General features: G+C 39.7%; 1 protein-coding gene across 1 annotated transcript in view; it reads right to left on the reverse strand.

Annotated features, from left to right (window-relative positions):
* The window catches only part of LOC126474166 (intermembrane lipid transfer protein VPS13D), a 525,388-nt gene that overhangs the window by 347,076 nt on the left and 153,377 nt on the right, over positions 1-24,935 (reverse strand). Inside the window, exons 19-20 of the mRNA XM_050101624.1 lie at positions 17,616-17,790; positions 13,718-13,924 (exon numbers count right to left, since the gene is read on the reverse strand). Of these exons, the coding sequence (XP_049957581.1) occupies positions 13,718-13,924; positions 17,616-17,790 (382 nt within the window). The remainder of the gene's footprint in view (positions 1-13,717; positions 13,925-17,615; positions 17,791-24,935) is intronic.

The following is a 24,935-nucleotide window of genomic DNA, read 5'->3' on the forward strand; positions in this document are numbered from 1 at the left end:
CAATGACACCCTGTTAGAGAGGTACGTTTGGATTTCAGCCTTGGTCAGACTGTCGAGCAGCCTTGTTGAAAAAACATAACAGGAAGAATTCAGAGATCTATGGGCCTTGACACGAACAGGAAAGCCATGGAGAAGCAAAGCGACAAGTAGTTGTTGCATTTGAGAATCAGAAGTAGTTCCTTTGCGTAAATGAGAGCAGGATTTCACAGGTCAGCGATTGCATCAACACCTTTCTGAATAATAAACAGATTTACCACTGCTAAGGACTGACCGCCTTCAGTATGTGAAACCATGAGGAACCGTGGTTCAGCTGGGAGCATTTTTGAGTCGTTAGCCTCATTTTGTAAACGCTGACTGTGAAGATGATTGGCTCATTGCAAGAAGATCTCTCCCCCCCCCCCCCCCCCCCCCCCATGCCCCCCATGATTGTCAGCATCTATGTGGGCATGCTCCTTCCGACTGGGTGTCCCCTTCACAAGAGGGCACACCTGCTTTAGGTGATTGTTCATGCCTCAGGTCACACCTCCAAAACACCTGACAGAGGGACCAATTGGTACTTAGGGAAGGTAGCAGCTCAGGCAATCATCCCTCCCTGGACCTGGCCTGTATGTGCAAACCCTACCTGTAGACCCAGGGCTGAGAATTATGCATTACCCAGTGACCTGTTGCACATCAGATGCATGGGCCAGCCTTCAGGAGTGCATAGAGAGAAAGAAGAAAAAAAGAGGAGCCTCTAACACCGAAGGGGAGAAAGGATAGGAGAAGGTGAATGAAGAAATGAAGAAAGGAAAAAAGAACAAAAAACAGTGGTGAGACTATTCTTATGTCAGCTATGGCTAGAGCAGAACATTCCCAAAAACACCCCAGACATGTTCCCCAAGGAAGGGGAAAAAGAATAGCAAGAAGATAGACATGCAGCACAGAAGAGAAAAGATGCTGCAAAGGCTGGGGCTCCGTGGTAGATCTCTCTCCCTTGTGAGCAAAAATCTTAAGTACTAACGTCAACATATTTTGTAATGAACTGTTTTTAGATGGAGAAAGTAAGCCAAATGGTATGTGTATTTCATTAAGACCACTGTTGTTATATTATTTCAACAAAATGAAACACATTTGTGACAAAAATATGCACTTCCTTGGAGCTGAAAGACAGATTTAAAATACCTTCACTGGTCTCAGAAACAAACTCAAAAAAAAGTAGGCCTCTTGAAAGAAGTGTACAAGACAGGAAGAGTTGTGTAAACCAACACTATAAGTGACCACCAATAAAATGTTGGTTCTACTATGTTCTTGTTGTCAGTTATTAGTCACTGTGTTATGTCTAATATTTTACAAGTATTGTGTGATTTATTCTTTCAAGTGTTATAATGAGCACACAGCATACAAACTGCCAGCAACTGCCACAGTTTTCTTCTTCTTATTGTCCATACTTTCTAATATACAAATTATTTTCAAAGTGCCAAAATTTACTATAATAAATAAAATGTCTCTAAAATGCTGCATTGCACAATTTACTTGTGGTAAAACAGTCACAATTCCTGAAATCCATCACCTGTGGCCTCTGGCCTGCCGAGGAGCACTGCAAAACCACAAAAATCCGCCGCATTATGCCACACACAAACAGACCTGCACTGCAGGCAAATTGGAGAGACTAGATCCAATGGACAAGGCTTGCACATTAGTGGGAAATGATGGTCTTCAGATCGGCAGGCGCGATCCACTGGAGACGCCTGCAGAAATGGCCTGCGGTTTTGGCCCATCGCGGGAATCCACTCGTGTGGCCAGCTATTCACTTGTCACAGACAGCATGTTGATGAAATGAGATCATGTTGATCAAGCCATGCAACAGAGAACTAGCACAAATACTCTGAGAACCAATACTAATGAGGATAGGTAGCAACTCACCGTAAAGATGATCGCTGAGCCACAGACAGGCACGTAGAAAAGACAGTAACACTCTCACAACTAAATTTTTGGCCATGGCCTTTGTCAGAATACAAGAGCATGTACACATTCACACAGTCACTCAACACAACTCGTGCACAGATGACCGCCATCTCTGACCACTGCGTCAACAATCTCTGGGAAACAGATCCAAACAAACCACTCCTCCCGCCTCCCCGCCTCTCATCAGTGGCTGCTAGGCTAGTGGCAAGAAGTGATGGCAGCACTGACTGCAAGCTGAGGAGAGGGGTAGGAAGGGGAGAAGCAGTAAGAATTAGAGAGTAGCAAAGTGGTACATGTACTCAGCTACGCCCAGCCAGTGATGACGCACGACATCTCAGCAAAGAAACCAATTCATCTACTGAGACAAAAACGAGATTTTTCCAGTGGTTTTTTTTTTCTGATTTCCCTGACATGTTTAAAATTCCCTGATATTCTCCGATTTCCAGAACTTGTGGCAACCCTGTTTCATGCTCTTTTTCATGTCAGAAACAAGAAAAAGTCGCACAGAGCCAGGTCAGGTGAGGAAGGTGCATGGGACAGCAGAAGCATGCCATTTTTTGCCAAAAACTGTTTTACAGAGCTGGCTGTGTGTGCAGGTGTGTTGTAGTGGTGGAAGAACAAGTCTCCTGTCTGTCATACATTGGGTCTTTTTTGAGGAACACCATGCTCCAAGATAACTCACTAACTTCTGACAGTTGATCAACTGTCTGGCAACAGACTGTGAGCATCAGCTCTCAATTTTTTTTTTTCAATTTTTTGGCCAAGCGGACAGCTAATGGATGTCCAGAAAGAGGTTTGTCACCAACCAGCATGCCGCCATTTTTAAATCAAGCAAACCACTCATACACTTGAGTTTTTCTCATAGCATCATCTTGGTAAGCTGGTTTCAGCATTGAAACAGTTAGAGCGGCATTTTTACTGAGAACAAAATAAAATTTCACAGCTGCATGTTGTTCACTTAAAGTTGACATCAAAGAAAACAAAACAAAACAGCCTAGCACAAACAATCACTGCAGATGAACAGAACAAGCCAGGTCGACAACATAGATGGCACTCAACTGGCAATGAGTTGTTCTTTATACACCTAGCGGCAGAAATGCATACTAAACAAGCTGCGCCCATTGCAGTGTTATTCCAGTTTTGGGGAGGGGGGGGGGGGTGCCCTCTCGTAAACATGGCTCCGATACAGTGGGAATTAGTGAAGCGTGATGGCACATCAGGACTTGGGGTCAGTTGAATATATGTTTATAAATACAAAGTAAAACAAAGGGTAGTGCAGGAGTAGGTCTAATAATCACTAAGAAAACAAGAATGTGGGTAAGCTACTATGAACAGCATAGTGAAAGCATTGTTGAATCAAGACAGACGTGAATCCAACACCCATCATAGTTGCACAACTTTACATGCAAACCGACTCCACAGGTGACGCGTAAAGAAAGTATGACAACAGAAAGGAAATTATCTACATAGTTAAATGTGACAAAAGCATCACTAAGACAGGTGACTGGAATTTGGTAGTGGGAAAAGGAACAGAAGGAAAAACAGCAAGAGAACATGGTCTGGGGAAAAGGAATGAATGAGGAAGCCACATTGTAGAATTTTGCACCCAGTATAATTTAATAATTGTTTATCTAAAAACACAGATGATGTGACTTACCGAACGAAAGTGCTGGCAGGTCAATAGACACACAAACGAACACAAACATACACACAAAATTCAAGCTTTCGCAACAAACTGTTGCCTCATCAGGAAAGAGGGAAGGAGAGGGAAAGACAAAAGGATATGGGTTTTAAGGGAGAGGGTAAGGAGTCATTCCAATCCCGGGAGCGGAAAGACTTACCTTAGGGGGAAAAAAGGACAGGTATACACTCGCGCACACACACACACACACATCCATCTGCACATACACAGACACAAGCAGACATTTGTAAAACTTAGTTGAATAACTAAAGAAGGATGTTGTACGCCTGAAAGAGATCTTGTGATGCTACACAGTTTCAGATTAATTATATGAAAGTAAGATATTTTAAAACTAGATTTTAAACTGTTAAGACACCTCCAGGGGGCAGATATGGACTCTGTCCATAATGTATCAGTTATCAACTGTAGATTAAAACTCAAAAGAAATTGCAAAATGGTGTGAAGCAAGGAGATGAGACCGGGATAAACTGAAGGAACCAGAGGTTGTTGGGGGTTTTGGTGGGGGCGTTACGTTACACTGGACTTAAACGAGGGAGAGAAATACAGTAGAAGACTAATAGCTAGCTTTACAGGTAAAATAGAGAAGGTAGCACAGGATCAAAGATGTAGAAAGACAAAGACTAGATGAAATCACTGGATAGTTCAGGATATATTGACTCTAAGTGACAAAAGAAGAAATTATAAAAATGCAGCAAATGAAGTAGGTAAAAAGGAACACAGATGTCTACAAAATGAGAATATGCAAACTGGTCAAGCTGGAACAGCTATGCGACAAATACAAGGCTGTAAACACATGCATGACTAGTGGGAAGATAGACACCATCTATAGGAAATTTAAAGAATCCTTTGCAGGAAAGAGAAGCAGCTGTATGAGTATCAAGAGCTCAAATAGCACCAAAGACGGGACAGAAAACGTGGAAGGAATATTCAGAGAGTCCATGTAAGGGAAACAAACTTCAGGACAATATTACAGAAAGACAAGAAGAAGTTGGTGAAGATGAGGTGGACAGTATGATACGGCTACATGAACTTGACAAATCACTGAGACATAGGTGAGGAAAAAAAGGGCACCTGGAGTAGATGACATTCGCTCTCAAGCTAGCAATGAGAAAATTTTTCCACCTGATAAGCAAGATGTATGAGACAGGCAAAATACCCTTATATTTCAGAAAGACTGTAATAATTCCAGTTCCACAGAATGGAGGTGCTAACAGATGTCAATACTATTGAAATATCAATTTAATATTCATAAGTCATGGTTGCAAAATATTCACCCTTTTTTTTCCTTTCTACTCAGATGACTAGAAAAGCTGTAATACAGTGCCTATTACTTATCTTAGAAGTTAGGTTAAAGAAAGGCAAACCTACATTTAGAGAATTAGTGAATTTAGAGAAAGTAGTTAACAATGTTGAAATCAAATAATGGGAAATTGAGGATGGAACAACAACATTATGAAAAGTATAGGTTGCTACTCACCATATTGAGGGGAAGTTCATGTGCAGACAGGCACAATAAAAAGACTGCTAAGCATTTGAGTCCAGTGTAAGTGGCCAGACACAATGACACTGTGTGTGTGTGTGTGTGTGTGTGTGTGTGTGTGTGTGTGTGTATGTGTGTGTTTGTTTTCTACTTTAACGAAGGCCTCTTGGCTTGTGTGTGTTCTCTACTTTAACGAAGGCCTCTTGGCTGAAAGCTCAAATGTTTAGCAGATTCCAGATGGCTGGTTGGTTTGTTTGGGGTATAAAGGGACCAAAGTACAGGGTCATTAGTTCCTTTTTCCTGATGCAAGCAAGGCTCAAGGTATAAAAAACACCCAACACCACAACTAAAAAGAAAATGAATGGAACAAATAAAAAGCGAGGAAAACATACACCACAAGGAAAAGTAGAGTAAGGGCTGGCTGATCACAATTATAAAAGAGGATGAGCCAGCCACTTTGCAACACATTAAAATGTCCACCCCAAAAAGACAAGGTGAGATGAACACACGTAGGGAAAAGACGATCATCAAGACAGACAAATGCAAAGAAAGTGAGACAGAGTTAAAATTGAGGGAGGGTGGCCACCTCAGAGAGAAGGCTAAATGCCCACCCTTATACAATATGGAGAAAAAAAAAAACTGGCAAATAAAATGTAAAACTAAATCTGTTGTTGAGGCACTGTTGCCCGACACTGAAGGTAGGGTGCTCGAAGTCTCCTTAAGGGCACGCAGTTTGTTGTGCGTACCAAGATTATGCCATTCCATCTACCAAAGCTGAAGAACCTTGCGGCACAGATGGACTCCTGGATGGTTGCTACCAAAGGATGGTGGGGGTAGCACTGGTCGATAGCTTGTAGGCTGCTCAAGGAGTCAGTAACAGAAGAAATGACTCGCAGAGCATGAGCAGATGCGCTGAAGAGCATGAGAAATGGCAGCCAGCTCTGCAGTGAAAACACTGCAGCCATCTAGCAACAAGTGCTGTTCAATATGTCCTCCATGAATATACGCAAAAGCCAACGTGACCATCAGCCATCGAGCCATCAGTGTAAATCACTTCATGGTCCCAGTACATGTCAAGAATCGAGAAGAAGAGACAGCAGAGAGCTGCGGGAATAACTGAGTCCTTAGGACCATATGAAAGGTCCAGGTAAAACTTTGGCCTAGGTGTACACCTTGGAGCTGTAAGTGAATGGACCTCGAGTATAGGTGGTAAAGGCAAGGACTCCACTTCAGACAGAAGAGATCAGACACAAACAGCAATCTTAAGCCCTGACCTGGGCCTCCGATGCGCGAGATGAGCCGCCATGGATGGGAAAAGGAGATGGTAATACGGATGCTCAGAACTATGAATGTGTGCAACATAACAGGCGAGAAGTTGTGCACGTCTAACCTTCAATGGAGGGTCTCCGGTGTCCACTACAATGCTGGTCACCAGACTCTTCCTAAAAGCTCCTGTTGCCAGTCGAACACCACTGTGGTGCACTGGGTCGAGTAAACGCAATGCTGAGGGCACCACCGAACCACAAACCAAACTCCCATAGTCAAGGCGGGATTGAAGAAGGGCTCTGAAGAGCTGCAGCAGCGTAGAGTGATCTGTAACCCAGTTGATGTTGCTCAGGCAGCAGAGAGCACTGAGGTGCTGCCAGCACTTCCGCTTCAGCTGACGAAAATGAGGAAGCCACGCCAATCAGGTGTTAAAAACCAGTCCTAAGAATTGATATGCCTCCACTACAGTGAGTGGATCATTAAGGTAAAGTTTTGGTTCTGGATGAACGGTGTGATGCCAACAGAAGTGCATGACACACAACTTCACAGCTGAAAATTGGAAGCCGTGGGCTAGAGCTTATGACTGCACCTTGTCGATAGCTGCTGCTAGACCATTAATGGCCACTAAAAATAGAGATACACTCAATATAGAGCCCTGCAGGCCCCCATTCTCCTGGATATGAGAGGAACTATAGGAGGCACAAACTCGGACATGGAAAGAACGGAGCAATATGAAATTTTGGATAGAAATCAGGAACGGGACCCGGAGACCCCATTCACATAATGTGGCAAGGATATGATGTCTGCAGGTCGTGTCGTAAGCTTTTCGTAAATCAAAAATGGCGGCAACCAGGTGTTGGCATCGGGTAAACGCTGTTCAGAAGGCGGACTCGAGGGAAACTAGTTTATCAATGGTAGAGTGACCCTGGCAGAAACTGCCCTAGCATGGAGCCAGTATGTCTCGTGACTCCTGGACCCAACACAAACGCCGGCTAACCGGACATTCTAACAACTTACAAAGAACGTTGGTGAGGCTCATGGGCCAATATCTATCCACACCAAGCAGGTTTTCACCGGGTTTGAGCACTGGAATGATGGTGATCTCCCGCCATTGTGATGGAAAGATGCCATCGCACCTGATCCGGTTGAAGATGATGAGGAGATGTCGCTTTTAGTCGGACGAGAGATATTTGATCATCTGACTGTGGATAGGATCTGGCCCAGGAGCTGTGTCGGGGCAATGTGCAAGGACACTGAGGAGCTCCCACTCTGTAAATGGAGCACTATAGGGTTCACTATGACGTTCAGTGAATGAGGGGGCTTTCCTTTGCACCCGCTGTTTGAGGGTGCGAAATGCTGGGGGATAATTCTCTGACGCGGAGGCTCGAGCATAGTGCTCAGCAATTGCGTTTGCATCAGTAGATAACACACCATTGACGTTAATGCCAGTAACACCTGTTGGGGTCTGGTACTCACAAACACATCTGATCTTCGTCCAGACTTGGAAAGGTGATGTATGTCATCCAATGGTCGAGACGTACCTCTCCCAACATGCCGGTTTCTGTCTTTTTATAAGCTGGCGAACGCGGGCACGGAGCTGTTTAAAAGCTATTAGGTGGTCTAGGAAAGGGAGCCACTTATGTCGCTGCAGAGCTCGCCGACACTCTTTAATGGCCTCAGCAATTTCCGACGACCACCAAGGTACTGACTTTCTCAGGGGCACTCTAAAGAACTAGGGATCGTGTTTTCCACTGCAGAAGCGATTATTCTAGTGACCTCCTCAACTACCACATTGATGGCACCATGTGGGGGAGATTCAACGGTGACAGCAGGGGTGAAAGCTTCCCAGTCTGCCTTGTTTAAAGCCCATCATGGTAGACGTCTGGCGGAATGGCGCTGGGGGAGTGACAGGATGATGGGAAAGTGATCAGTACCACACAAGTCAAGTGGGCTCTCCAGTGGACAGATGGGACAAGTCATGGGCTGCAGAGGAATAAATCAATGGCCGAGTAAGTGCCACAAGCAACACTGAAATGTGTGGGGGGCCCAGTATTTAAGAGGCAGAGGTCAAGTAGAGACAGGAAAGATTCAACTGGCCAGTAAGCACAGTGTCACACCACAAGGGGTTATGGGCATTCAAATCTCCCAAAAGTAGGAAAGGTTTAGGGAGTTGATGAATCAGTGCAGCCAATGTGTTCAGGGGTACTTCACCATCTGGAGGATGTATATGTTGCAGACAGTTATTTCCTGTATTGTCCTTATCCTGAAAGCCACAGCTTCAAGAGGGGTTTGACGGGGCACAGGGTCACTGCATACTGAGTTCAGGACATAGAGCGTCAGGTGGAGTTTGTGTCTATTATAGTTGCTACGGTTCTTGTAATATCCCCTTTAGCTGTGAAGGGCAGGGGTCTACATTGCCAGGAACCAGGTATCCTGGAAGGCAATGCAGAAAGCAGGTGTAAAGCTTAACAGTTGCCGTAGCTCAGCCAGGTGGTGGAAAAAACCGCAGCAATTCCACTGAAGGGTGATGTTATCATGAGGCTGGAAAGGCATGAAGCATAAAAGGAGACAGGTTACGCCTCAGGGTCATCTGCTGCCGCGGATTGAGTATTTGTATCTATTCCTATTGTGGATGAGGCATCAGTGAGATCCAGGTCCTCGGGGGATGTTGAGATTTCCATCTCATTTGCAGGGAGTGGTGGTGTTGGGGCCACCAGAGGGTCCTTTTTCTTAGCAGACTTCTTTGTTTGCTTGCCCTCTCACTTCTCTTTAGGGGCTTGCTGGTAGGACTTCTCTGAAGTAGCTTCAGGCACGGATGACGACCGTGAAGCTCTTCATCCAGCAGCTTTTGGCTCCTTTAGCCACTGGCGAGTGTCCACTGTGGCATTAGTGGAGACCTTGGGAAAGAGGGTCCCAAGGGACCCCTTCCACACCAGTGGAGCCGGAGGAGGCTGTTACTTCTCCAACTGGGAGGAGGGGACCAATGTCCCCTGTGGTTGGTGGGGGGGTGCTTGCTCCCGATGTAGGTACTTTGGGAGCAACGGAAGGAGATTTTTCCCCCTACCACCAAAGAGTCAGATGTATTCTGGAGGCCCAGAATTATAAGAACTGAAAGGCAGAAAAAGGAAATACACAGTGGCAAAGGTAGTGAGAGACAGTTGTAACCTATCCCCAGTGTTATCCAGTCTGTGCAATGAGCAAGCTGTGAAGGAAACCAATGAGAAATTTAGAAAAGGAACTAAAGTTCAAGGAGAAGAAACAATAACTTTATGGTTTGCCAATGGCATTGTAATTCTGTCAGCAATTGAACAGAAAGGATAGTATCTTTAAAAGAAATTATAAGCTTAATATCAACAGTAGAGTAATGGAACACTGTCGAATTAAATCAGGTATTGCTCAAGGAACTAGACTAGGTAATGACACATTAACAATAGCAGGTGAGGTTTCCTTTTTTAGCTACAAAATGAATGATGTTGGCTAAAATAGAGTGAATGTAAAATGCGGACTGGCAATTATAAAAGCATTTCTGAAAAAGAGGAATTTGTTAATATCACATATAAATTTAAGTGTAAAGAATTTTTTTCCTGAACATATTTGTCTGTTGTGAAGCTTTGTATGGAATTGGAATGTGGATTACAAGCAATTCACTGAAGAAGAGAATAAAAGCTTTTAAACTCTTATACTACCAAAGAATGCTACAAGTTAGGTGGGTAATTCTAACAACAAATGAGGAGGTACTGAATCGAATTGAGGAAAAATAAAATTTATCTCACAACTAGATTAATGTAAGGGCTTGTTGATGGGACACATCCTGAAGCATCAAGGAACTGTCAACCTGGTGATGGAATTAACTGTGGGGGTTAAAAATTGTAAAGGGAAGCCAATGCTTGAATACAGTGAGCACTTTCAAATGAATGTACGTCATGGTAATGTGGAGATGAAGAGGAGGCTTGCACAAGAAATTAGCATGGAGAACAGTTTCAAAACCAGTCTCTGGACTAAAGGCCACAACAATAATACATCTGAACGCAAAAATTTGAGGAAAGAGACCTGATTTGCAGAACATGACAATATTATTCTAGCAAAACAATGCACATGCCCACAGAAGTGTCTTGGCAAGCGGAAATTTGAGGGATCTGACATACAAACTTTTGGTACATCTGCCCTATTCCCCAGATTTGGTTTCCTCAGACTTCCATCTCTTCTCAAAAATCAATCTTCTTTGCTGGTCAGTAGTTTTTGTGCAACCAAAAAACAATAGCAGCTATACGTGGGTATTTTGCAGCACTTACAGAACACAACAGAGATAGAATAATGTCACACTGCTGGATGGTGTATGTTGATGTTAAAAAGAGATTATGGTGAAAAAAATTTTTTAAATCATAAATTCTCATTTTCACTATCAGGCCAAGAAAAAGTAAAGAATATTAGGGTGTAACATCCCATCAACAATGAGGTCATCAGAGGCAGATTATGAGACCAAGAACTTTTCAGACCACCCTCAATATGAATGTTGCTTTCTCTCTATTTCAGATCAGTGATGTCACATTTCCATAACATTCTAATTAATAGAACTACAACTGCTGAGTATTCTGCTCTCATACGGTATGCTCTCTGCATCAATGTCTGAACACAATATGCCTTTTCATTGATGAGAAGAATTGTTTGGTGACCACATGCATTTTCAGCTCCTGTTTCATAAAAGGGGCAGGACACAACAAAAAATTTCTATTCTTAAAAAATATGCTCACTTTGTAGTGTACATCTTCCTGGAGAGTTTCCTTTATAAAACATACATCTCTGAGGACATATAAGACATCTTATTTGATCTTAAGTGTAAGGAAGTGCAGCACCACATCTCTTCGCACAACATTCTTAAATCAACCTTTATACTTTCACCAGGGATTGTCATATCTGAAACGAAGGACTATCAGTATCAACACTTTTTCTGCTACTATCAATGTGCATTGTTTTGTTGCCTGATTTTGTTTATTACTTGTTTTTAAAGTCTTGTTGTGTGGTTTTGTGAATTTCAAGTCACTTTTCATTTCGGTGTGTTGTTTTGTGCTTGTTTGTGGCATATTATCACACAAGATGCCTAGAATTCATCGCTTCAAACATAAACAATGTCACCAGGGCAACACATACACATTAAAGTGTGCTACAACAAATAGTACACCAGTGGCAGAAGACTGCAACCTCTCAGTGCCAGTAAATGTATCAACACCAAGGGCTTCAAGAAAGAAATTTGTTCTTGGCACTAATGAAAATGGAGGCTGTGAATCTGAGGGTTCATGCAGTAGTGTTGTTGATATTAATACACTATCACAGTTAATATTTGACAATGTTATGAGCAAGCATTGCTTTGGCATGCAGTGTGTTTCTATGGTGGAAGATGAAAATGCAAGGAATGGCCTTGTAACAAACGTATCTGTACTCTGCAGCAAATGCAAACTTGGTGCATCTTGCATGCCATCTACAATCATAAACAAAGGCTATGATGTGGATGTGAGGGTAGAGTATGGTAAGCGCTGTATTGGTAGGGGAGAGAAGCAGCAAGAACGTTTTGAGCTGTGATGAATCTTCCACCTCAGCCAGGAAAATTTGAGGGATATTGTTGCTGAGGGCACACTTTGTTGAATGGCATTGTTACAGCAACATCTGTTGACACTGGCTAAGTATTAAATGTTGAAGTTTTTAGCAAATCTTATCACAGTTGTGTGAAAGGGATTCCAGATCATGAATGTAATATGAACTATAAGGGCTCAAGTAGAGGTATGGTAATACAGGGAGCTGTCAGCTTGTTTACCAGATCTGTTGGCATCCCACAGTCTGTGATATGTGAAGTATATTGTTAATGGTGACAGTAAAGCTTAACTTGAGGTTCAAAAATGTGCTCCATATGGAACTGACACTATTGTGCAGAAATTAAGAATATGTGGGGCATGTACAGAAAATACATAGCACTAGACTTAGAAAGCTGAGACAAGATTTGTCGTGATGGGAAGGAAATCAAACGGAGAGGGTGACTGACTGATGCAAAAAATTGACAAGCTACAGATATACTGTAGATTGGCAATAAGATGAAATACAGGGGATTTGAAAACATGAAGCAACCATTTTGGCTTTATAGTTCCACAAAAGGTCCACAAACAATAATCCTACTCACAATTTGTGCCCAAAGGGAAGTGAACCATGGTGTGGCTACTTAAAGTCAATTGCTGGTGGTGAAGAATATTATCACAGGAATTCTCCACCAGTTGCTGTAATGTTTATGGACTTTTTGAATGAGAAATTACTGAAGACATGTCTACATGGTGGTACCCAACACCCAAAAGGGAATTTTAATCAGTGTGATGGAAAGATTTCCAAAAACAATTTTTGGGGGAAGAAACACACTTGGTATTGCTGCTTATGATGCAGTTTCATGTTTTAATGATGGTGCGCAAAGCAGGAAATATGTTTCAGAGAAAATAGGAACCACGCATGGAGTGAACTGTACAAAAGCTTTGTATGCAATAGATAGAGAACATGTAGTGAAAGCAGAAAAATAAGTTTTGGAAGTGACAAAATCAAGATGAATGTATCATACAAATGTGAAAAAAAAGAAAACTGATACAGAAAGTGAAAAAGAACCTGCTTATAGGCTGGAAAATTCTAAAAGAATGCCAAAAACAACCTGAAACTTAACAGGCATTTTCTGCAAAACACAAATTTGTGTATGTAGGTACATTAATACCCAAAGCAAAAGTCCTATTACTTTCAAACTTTGCGTGCTTATAAAAAACAACCTCCTTAATGCAAAACACTATAATTTTCCACATCTATTAAAAAGTGATGGAAATTGAGATAATTAAATAAGAATTTTGAGTTTTTCTACACATGAAGTTTAAAATGTAAGTACTCATTCACTTTTTCAACAATTAAATAAACTCAAAGAATTCCCAACACCAGCAAGTATGTTTAGTATGTTCAGTAAAATTCATCAAAGAATCTGTCTTACTTATGAAGAAAAGTATACCTACATCAAAAGGTGATTCCAAAAGTTAGAGAAAAACTGATGAGATTTTACATGCAAAAAAATATTCTGTTAGGTTTTGGAACTTCCACTACTAGGAGTGTGAATCCTGCCTTCTTCCTGGTCATGCTGAAAAAGTTTTTTGAATTTATTAGGAAAAGTATTGGTAGTAGAAATTAAAATGTTCTGTGGTCTCTCTCCAGCTTTCAGTCAGTCATGGCAATAATTCCTACTCCAGGTAGTATCAAAGCTTCAATTCGTGTTTGTAAAATTAAACTCTTTTTCCATTAAGAAAGATATTACTTACTTTATATTGATGACTTGATCTAGAATTCCATCCTCACTGGGACTGTATGGTGTCTGTGTACTTGTTACACTATCCATCAGATCAGCTGCAGATTGTGAGACACTGCTCTGACCTCTTCGTTTTGGAGAAGGTGTCTCGGAACCAATGGCAGTAAGTGACGTGGACAACTTGTTGTTTGTATAAAAAGTCTGAGCTAGTAGCTCTGTCCTGTTAACAAAAGTTAAATATGAAGATTTAACCTGAATAAGCAAATAAACCTTGTCTATTTTAGAAAGTCTGACCACATGCTCATTAATTTCACAAACAATACAATCAGAAATACAGTTACAATATCCTAAAAACAAATATTGTTAAATTTATCAAATGAAATTTCTATATGGTCTACCATACACTAATTTTGCCATAAATAAAACCTCACAGCCAATCCCATCACAAAGAATAAAACTATCTCATCTTCAGAAAAGATCAACTGTGCATGGATGAAATTATGTACTTCAGTAGTACACATGGAAGACAGTGAAGGGTAAGTGGAAAACAGAAAGAGATGGGAGAAGGACATAAAGAAAGATGATGATTATGATGATGATGATGATGATGATGATGATGATAAGGAGGAGGAGGAGGAGGAGGAGGAGGAGCTACTGCATTACACAGAATTTTATTCATTTTAATCAAGTGACACCTATTTCTAAAGTTTTAGATGTTGATCGGTCATCATTTCCATTACCTTTAGAACAGAAAGAAAATGATCTTGCGTGCACAAGATAGGTTTATTTGATCTTCATATGTGATGTATTTAGCCTGTTCTAGGCATCATCAGACCATCTGGCAAAACTACAAACTTGTATAAGTATAAATTGACATTGAAGAACACAATAAATGAATAAATTAAAAATAACAAGAGGAACTCAGGGCCACAAATGTGTTTCAGGGGGTGGTGAGAGATACAAATTTCAACTCAAAGTGTTGCACCATATCTGAGCTTATCGACAAGCATTCTTGCTAGTATTGAACAGAATTAAGAGTCCCATAGGCCTGGGAGGTAACAGCCAGATAGCCACTGTCAATGCTTCATTACATCACCTCGAAGCAAAATGAAAGAAAGTAATAACAGTAGGAAAGATAAAACTACTAAAGTATGCAAGAGGTACGTAACACAGGCAAACAGGTATATTCAGTGAGAAGAAAAAACTCACAAGTGCAAAATAAACTCTTATAAAGGCTAGATTAATACACCTTTGGCAAATGATTGGGCATTCTAATAATAGAGAAATAGCTAAAATTTATAGCTAAAATTTTTAGTAAAAATATTAAGCAATGCTAAACCGGAAAATTAACTGAAACGATGATAACTTACACACAAAGAAACCACCCCACAAACACAAGTATGGTCTGTTCACAATGCTGTGAGCACCTGCTGTCTTGCTGGCAACTAGACTGCCAGAGCAAGTGTCAAGGCCCAGTGGAGACATAGTGAGGAAAGGTTCACAGGATGGTGCATTGAAACATAATTAATTGTTGGCTAGTGCTTAAATAAAAATAATCAATAAGTAATATAAGTGGCAACTATCATTTAAAGATATGCATCTTAATATCAAAAAATGTTTGATGTTTAGAAAAGTCTTGTTCTTTTAAAATTCAAAAGTTTTAAAAAGATATGCTTAGAAATTTTGAACTCTTCCAATAAACTCAGTTTCTTACCTTTGTTGGCCACAAGAAGGGTTTTAATGTTTTCTAAATATGGGGGTCGATGACCACAAGATCTGAGGTGTTGGGCAAAGAAGGAAATTTTTTCACTTGACCTTTTCTGTCAGTAGATATGAAGCAGCATTTATTGCATGGGAGAGCCCTTCAAAAAAATCTTTAACATTAGTATACCAAAATAGTTTAACCAAGTTGTATGAAAATGACCCATGAAATGGAATAGCCACAAGTGTACTTTCGCACACTGTGGATGTAAGTGAATAATAGTGGAGACTACATCGCTTTTCCACTCGTCATATAAACAGTTCATCAGTGAAAGGCTTTAACCATTTTTATGTGCTACAAAGGACAGATTGTCTAACTCTTTGTTGATATTGCCGTCAGAGAGAGGGAGTTCACACATTCATGTTACCGCAGCTCTAAAATAGCTGTGTTTATAGCTCCTTGTATGATTGGAGGAGGAGTGCACTGTTGAAAAACTAGTAGAAGGCTTTCAAAAATATTGAAGGTGATTTTACTGTCATTCAACTGCTGTGAGTGGTCAAGATAATTTAAGATCCCATCTTGGTCCATTATTGCATAAATGAAGATTAACTTAGGGTAACACTGACTGAACTCTTCAATCAATGACCCAGTCTCTTTGCAAGTGCAATCATCAAAACATCATCTACATATCTCTTGTACAAGATCAGTTTTTCACCAATAGAGCATTTTCATTTAATATATTCAGGTCCAAAAAGATTGACAAATGGATCAGCCAGGAAATCAGAGAGGCAACTGCCAATTGTGATGCTGTCTCCTTGTTTGTAAAAGAAACTGTTAAAAGAAAAGTGATTATGGGAAATTAATATTTCCAGAAGGCCAGTGATCTCGTAAACTTTCTCTATTAAGGACTCTTTTTGCAATCAAGAATTTACACTTCCGTACAGGTTTTTTATATCTGGGGAGAGTAGAGAACAATTTTTGGGTTGGGCAGACAAGTGCCTTGTAGGCAGGTAATTAACTGTTTCCCATTACAAATCTAATAAATGAACAAGTGTTTTGAAAAGAGCCAACAGTTTTTGATAAAATGATTTGTATCTTTAACTGATGTTTGCCACTTATATTACTTTTTGATCATTTTTATTTAAGCCTGAGCCATCAATTATGTTTCAATGCACCATCCTGTGAGCCTTTCCTCACTATGTCTCCACTGGGCCTTGACACTTGTTTGGCAGTCTAGTTGTCAGCATGACAGCGCATGCTCACTGTATTGTAAACAGACAATATTTGCGTTCATGGGATGGTTTCTTCATGGGTAAGTTATCATCATTACAGTTAGTTTTCCAATTTAGCATTGCTTCTCACTTTGTTGCTTCACATTTTTATTAAAAATTTTTGCTGTTTCTTCATTCTTATTAATGCCCAGTCATTTGCCAAAGGCGGATTAGCTGAGTCATTATAGGGGTTTATTTTGCACTCTTGAGTTTCTTCTGTACACTGACTATGCCTATTTGCCTAAGTTAGGTACCCTTTGCACAATTTAGTAGCTTCCTTTTTCTTACTGCCATTACCTTTTTTCATGTTGTTTCTAGCTGATGTAATGAAGCATCAACAGTGGACACCTGGTTGTTCCTACCAGTTCTACGGGACTATTAATTACGTTCAACATCTTGTTATGATTAGCAAGAATGTTTATCAGTAAGACAGTTATGGTGCAATATTTTATGAGTTGAAATTAATATATGTCACCACCCCAGAAACACAAATGTGGCCCTGTGTCCACAGTCCAATTGGGGTTATGTCTTCATCTTTTTATTTTTAAGTCATTCCTTTATTGTTGCCTTTAATAGCAATACAGTTTGTAATTTCTCCAAATGGTCTGATGATGCCTACAACGGGCGGAACATGATGCCTGTAAAGATTAAATGAACTTATTTTGTGCAACCAAGACTGTTTTTTCTGTTCTAAAGATCTATTATGCTCATGGCAATAGTGCCACTGTGACAATCATCGAGTGGACTGATTTTAATTTCCATTACCCGTAATGGTGTAATAACAAATGTTGAAGATAAAGGGAAATTACTACATACAGTCTAGTTCATCTCTTATACAGTCTAGTTTATCTCTTGGACAGCCTGACTGAGAAGTATCTTACAATATACATCATCAATAAATGTTCTGACTGTTTACTGCTGCAAGCACGTTTACTTACCGAGCTTGAACCAGCCCTATTGCCATTTCTGTAGCAGCTGATTTTATAGATCGAGCCAAATTTGTGAGATACTGCTGAAACTCTGCAACACAACACTGCAATTCTGCCACAATTTGAGGTGAGTGTGTATACCATACAGACGCCATACGGATCTTTATTTCTGGCCATTTCAAACCTATATGAACATCAAAACATTTTACATTTAATGGTGTAGACAGCTAATTATGTTATGTGCCACATATACTGTTACTGTACTTCTGTATTTCACACATATATGAAGATTTCTCATGTTTCAAAAAAAAAAAACAACCAATTTTTGAAAATACAATGTTTCAAAAAGTTTGAAATTAGCATCATTTAGATATAGTAGGTGAGTTTCAGAAGATCACATACAGACAGTTAAACATTCTTACGGATACATACAGGACTGTAAAAAATATACTGCTAATTGGTGCCCTGATTTTCAAGTCGAGCTCTCAATGCATAAGGTGCTTCCAAACACTCAATGTGAAGTAAAATTCCGAAACATCCAATAAATGACCAATTACATTTAGAGAAGATCATCACTGGCATACTGCTGTCAAGAAACCATCCTCAAGTATCTCATAATATGAACAGGTACATCACCACAATGATACAATTAGTCCTCAATGTTCATGAAAGCAGTTAAGAGCATGACTGAAATTTCAGTCTTTGAAACTTTCATACAAAGTAACAAAAGAGCAGAATCATCCCCACAAATATGATCATAATGCAATGGTTCCATAAGTACACTTCACATGCTGGAACATGTTATTAATCAGATATTCTTTTAATCAAAATACTATCAAAACACCACATCATTTACTATTAACAGTGGAGGAACATTGTGCATGACAGTGAATCAGTGGTCACTAATATAATATAGAGGGGATGGTTAGCATTGGTGAACATAACAATAGAAAGCAGCTTTCTGAACACCACATCCTTCGGCCTCGCAACACCTGGGTTTTCTCATCTTCCCCAACCAATCCCCCTTCTCTTTCCTCCCTGTGGATGGAACTAATAGTTTTGAAAGCCAAAAATAGTTTTTCACTTTTAAATATGACTAACAGCAGCACTGGAGTTTCACTTCCAGAAGGTACAAACTGGCCAGCCATTTTATCTCTTTGTAATATTCATAGTTTTCTCAAAAGTATTTTCTTTTGATACAACGGAACATCACATTAGACAAAAACAAGGCTTGGAGTGGCCCTCAGTACATCATACAAATAAAACAAACAACAGAATAGGTCCTAGAAAAAGAACCTACGGGAACATATTGTATTATTGTTTTCCACTTTGAAAAATAATTTACTGCATTTGAAATGATAATCACCCTATGTCTTCCTTTAGACAATTACTCTTTGCAGAGGTGTCTAGAATTTTTTTTATTTTTAAATCTTTAGTGAAGTAACTTTGGTCATTATTTCCTTTCAGTTAACTGGTTTCAATTAATTTTGTCATTGCAGTACTTTGCAGCGTCATTTAAATCTTGGTACTGACTGCTTCATTTGCTCTCATTTTTTCCACCTACCCATTCTTTTTTCATTGGAGTCTTTGTGGGTGTGATTATAATTATTTTTATACATTAACATCAATTTGATTTCTTCCATTTTATTATCTTATATTTTCATCCAAGTTAACAAATTCATTTCTATTCCTGATTTTGTTTGAATTTTGTTTTATTTACAATTCCTTCTTATGTTTAAATCTTCATCTGCATTATTTTGGCCATAGTATAACAAGAATTTACATTTTAAATGTTTTTATGATAATTACCATCCAAAAAACATACATTTTGTAATGAAAATACATTTTTGACATCATTGCAGAGCCAATTAATACATTATTTTGTCTCTTATTCATTAACCAACAGCACAGGAGTTTCAGACATTAAATATTATGACAGACAAAAAAAATAATTAAAATCACATGAACAAAGACTCTATATTTGAAAAAAAAAAAATGCACTCAGGCACAAGAAAACATGCAGGTTTACCCCGGACAATAGTATAAAAACACCCAGGACTTACCTGGACACCCTCTAAACTAGGACAAATCAGAGGAAACCTGGACGTATGGTAGCCTTAAGTATGCAATACATAGGAACTGAGTATACAGAAACAGTTAACACACAATCAGGCAAGTGATCAAGTGTGCTTTACAGTTCCTTCCATTCCTTGAGCCCGAATCACAAAGCCATGCCTTGCTATTTACATTTTCAGACTGTACCAGTATTGCAAGTAAGGGTTTTTTTCAATTCCATGCCATTTTCTATACATCAGTTGCAGTACATCGTACTTTTCACTTTTGTTATATAGAAATGCATAATTTTTAATTCTGCAGTGCTGTTTTGCAGTCAAAGCTACATACAATGCCTTCAAGACGAACTAGCAATAGTTTGTACCATTTCAATTAAAAAGAAAGTAATACCACAAAACGCATCTTCATGCAGTTGGAGGTTCATTTGGAAATTTAGGGAGACACTTAAGAAACATCTGACTCAACAACCTACTCTGATTCATCTTCCGTATTGGCTGGTGAACCATGCTTCAGACCTCAGCACTATACATCACACTCAAGTTTCCTAAGCCCTCAGTGCACTAAACTTCATCAAAGATTTGGGTGAAATTCGATTGAGAAGCAGTGGTTTTAATGCCACAACAAAACCAAAAAGTCATTAGTATTGTAAAAACAGATAAATACTTAGCTGAACTAATTTTACACAGGCTGTCTGACCTGTTACTTTGGTGGGAACGAGAAAAGTAATGTATCCTCACTTGCAAAAATTGTCCATGCCAGCTAGTTCAGTTCTTGCAGACACGTTTTTCAAAAGCTGGTCAAGTAATGACTGAGAAAAGAAATAGGTTGCTAACAAACAATATGTCTAAAACAATTTTTGTATGATATAATGGCTTGTAAATATTTCACTAAGAAAAAGTAATGTAAATGTAACATTATTTTGAATAAGTATTTGTTTGCACTTCGAGGATAGATTTTTTTTTTATTTTTTTTTATTCACACAAAATTCATTTATTGTATATCTAAATATTTCTTTCTAATGATATGAATATAATAGAGGGAAACATTCCATGTGGGAAAAATGATGTAACTTACCAAACAAAAGTGTTGGCATGTTGATAGACTGATAGACACACAAACACACACACACACACACACACACACACACACACACACACACACAAAATTCAAGCTTTCGCAACCAACAGTTGCTTCATCAGGAAAGAGGGAAGGAGAGGGAAAGACGTAAGGATGTGGGTTTTAAGGGAGAAGGTAAGGAGTCATTGCAATCCCGGGAGCGGCAAGACTTACCTTAGGGGGAAAAAAGGACAGGTATACACACGCGCGCACACACACACACACACACACACACACACACGTATCCATCCGCACATATACAGACACAAGCAGACATTTGTAAAGGCCAAAGCAACCGTTGGTTGCGAAAACTTGAATTTTGTGTGTGTGTTTGTGTTTGTTTGTCTGTCTATCAACATGCCAACGCTTTCGTTTGGTAAGTTACATCATCTTTGTTTTTAAATATTTCTTTCACATCATAAGAAAAAAATTTTGTGAAATAAGAATAAGTAATTCCTTTTTCCAGACTATCAGATATCAAAAAAGGCTGGAAGCAGATAAAAGATCTTGGTAACAATTGGAATAATTTGATCTATAGTGATTCCTACAGTCCAGAGAACAAAAAGACGGTCAGAAAGTGAGCTTTCGGCCAATAAGGCTTTTGTCAGAAATAGACAAAACGCACACACACATGCAACTCACACACACATGACTACAGTCTCTGGGGCTGCTGAGACCAAACTGACACTGTGACCGTGTGTGTGTGTGTGTGTGTGTGTGTGTGTGTGTGTGAGAGAGATCTGTTTCCGACGAAGGCCTTTTTGCCCAAAAGTTCACCTTCTGGCAGTCTTTTCGTTGTGTCTATCTGTGACTCAGTATCTCTGCTATATGGTGAGCCGCAACTACTCTTTCCATGATACTGTAACATTCTATCTTGGATTTTCCATCGTTTGCAGTTGGAAAAAAGGCCATTAAATTTTTGTAGGCAGTAAAATTTTGCTTTCTAATTGATTAGCATCAGGTTTTTTTCTAAGTGGTCTTATCTACATCTACATCTACGTGGCTACTCTGCTACTCACAATAAAGTGCCTGGCGGAGGGTTCAAGCTGCCTCTCTACCGTTCCACTCTCGAACAGCACGTGAGAAAAACGTGCACTTACATTTTTCTGCACGAGCCCTGATTTCTCTTATTTTATCATGATGATCATTTCTCCCTATGTAGGTGGGTGCCAACAGAATGTTTTCACAATCGGAGGAGAAAACTGGCGATTGAAATTTCATGAGAAGATCCCATCGCAATGAAAAACGCCTTTGTTTTAATGACTGCCACTCCAATTCAAGTAGGATGTCTGTGACCTTAACTCCCCTATTTCGTGATAATACAAAACGAGCTGCCCTTCTTTGTACTTATTTATTGGTACTTTAAGGTGAAAAAAAGACCTATACAGTTCACTTGAACTGTTTCTTCAAACTAGTTCAACAAGAAGAATTGTCTTCAAGGAATGGTTCTGTAAAAAGTATTACTTAGCCCATCTCTAATTCCTTGGTTTTAGTAATTGATCAATTTAATAAGATGCAATGGAGATTTGTCTCAACTAAAAGAATACAGAAATGGAATCCATGAGTAATTCTGCAGCTCTTATTGATATCAAATGAAAATATATTTAATTTCTGAGTAACATGTTCAACAATTTTTAAGTTCACTATTCATCAATAAGCTTCATGGTACCAGAAGTATGCAATGCTTTGATAGAAGGACCAGAAGATTTCATTAAGGGATGTTTGAAATAACAATACAATTATTATTATTTTTATTTTATTTTTGTTACCAGCAGACAACTGTTTACACTATCAGTTCCCACTTCAGGTATGTTTCGAGACAGTATGAAACTAATGGCATCAAATGCCAACTGCTTCCACGTCTCCTATGCAACTTCTTTGTCTCGCATTTGGCACAGGTTCGAAGACTTCAGAATCTTTTGTATGCCTCATCAAGTGTGAGTCCCAGCTGATCCAGCTGCTTTTTTTCAGACTGTGATCTTTTTATACATTAACCTGGCATGAATGAGGTGAGAAATTGTTACACAAGCTATGAGGTGGCTATGAGATACCCAAAACCCTGATGACTGATTTTTGATACTATAATCGTGTATTAAGTATTTTTTACTTGGGATATTAATAATGGTGTCTATTAAACAAGATGAGTAAGTAAAATACTATGTTTAAGATATAAAACCTTTTTTTGGGAGAAATAATGAGGTGCCTATATTTCCTCAGAAAAGTACAAGTTTCAGAAGTTTAACATTTTTTTTTTTTTTTTTCCTTACAAAATTCGAACAAAATCACAGATGAGGTGCTACAGCTGTTGCTATTGGTCAATGCACACCATGAACAGAGCACCAGACACAGTGTAGACGGCAGAGGGAACGCCTAGCACAACGTAGGAATAAATACCGGACTCGTTCCACACTGCAATCAGTATCAGACAGCACCTAAAGAAGACTGCGAGTCACGCAGTTGAAATATTGTGCAGAAAAGACGTGAATAACTGGCAGAAACCTGATTGATCAACATGACAACGCCTTGCTGGGAAAGCTTGAAGAATTACATTAGAAGTCCCTATGGTGAGCAAACGTATTTAAATATTAGAAAGCTAGACAAGCTTCGACAACGGAAGAGCAGACTGCTCAGTTCTCTCTGTTTCCTGCTGTGATGCCGAGAAGATGACGTGGTTCCAGTATTTGCAGAATCAAACATCACATAAATTCGAGAGCAGCCAACAGAATTGAACATTGAGCGAGCTTAGCATTGGTCAGGGAGAGAGTACGTAACATGTGCCACCGAATTGATGTGATGTCCAGAGAGTTGCTGGCTCTACACATTTTTATAGCAAATTCTCTAACCAGACAAGACTGGGACCGAGTTGATGGCACCTTCTGGACCCTAGCTGAGTGCACAAGAAAGAAATCGGCGTGTTGACAAATAGTCAAGTTTGAACGTCTTAACAAAAAGCACAGCTGAACGAGGACGCTCGCACTGTCGTCAACCTGAGTGAGAAAGAACTGGACGCGACCACCTTGAAAGTATTGAGCAAGGGTCTCAATTTTGCAATTACCCCCAGAAATATTCCTGTTGCGGCCTTCATCAGTGCGGTAGAGCAGGTGGCCTTGCAACCCAGCACTCTATCTTCTGAAGATGCAATGTACACAACATCCAGACCCCAAGGGACACAAGTATAAGGATAGAATTAGAGATGACAGCCGAGTACATGTAACTAAGGATGTACATGAAATGGCACCTCAGACAACATACAAAGTATCTGAGGATGATCTTCCGAGTCTTGAGCAATGATTTGAACACAATTGGCCTGAAAATGATGCTGCAGCCAATCCTGGGTCGGGGACAAGAATTCGGATGGAACGCCTAACAAGACACAGCATGGTAACAGAACGTCCTAATTCACAGAAGGGCTCAAATGACGCCATTCAGAACTTAATCCAGCTATACTGACAACGGATAATAACCAAAAAGTACGTGCACAGCATTCGAAACAGCCGTGGCTAGAAGAAAATGCTACAGCCGTTGCTATTGGTCGGCGCACACCACGAACAAAGCGCCAGATGCGACTTGGGAAGCTTGAAGAATTACAAATTACAGATTGTTTGATTAATTTACATAATGATATTATCTTCTAATTATAAAACAGAAAATGAAAATAAAAGGTCTTACGAGATCAATTAGCTCCGCACCAAAATTACACCTACCGATCAGCACATTCTTCGCACGTAAAAATCACTTCCTCCGTACATATTGACTACTCACACTTGGAACAACAATGTTTTGTTTTCCTGGTCTCACCACACCTGACATATCTACCAGTCAGTTTTTTTTGGAACTGGTGATGAAGTTTCTCCCAGTTGATCAGCAATCCTCTTTCGAATTTCTCTTGGAAGACCTACATTTTCTTGCCTAATGCAAAGACTGTCATTTATCAGATTCAACTCTAAATTACAAATGAAATCTCAGCACTTCATGCGTGTTTTGTCACCTTTGTTATTTTCTCTGTAGACTGTGATGGCATTTATGGCAGCCATATTGAGTATACCATAAAAAATTGTCAGGCCAACGTTACCTGTTGCAGGCAACATCATAAGTGGCACTCAGTTCATTTGTGACATCGACACCAGCTTAAGTTGCATT

The sequence above is a fragment of the Schistocerca serialis genome, chromosome 4 (assembly GCF_023864345.2).
Source record: "Schistocerca serialis cubense isolate TAMUIC-IGC-003099 chromosome 4, iqSchSeri2.2, whole genome shotgun sequence".
NCBI lineage: Eukaryota > Metazoa > Arthropoda > Insecta > Orthoptera > Acrididae > Schistocerca > Schistocerca serialis.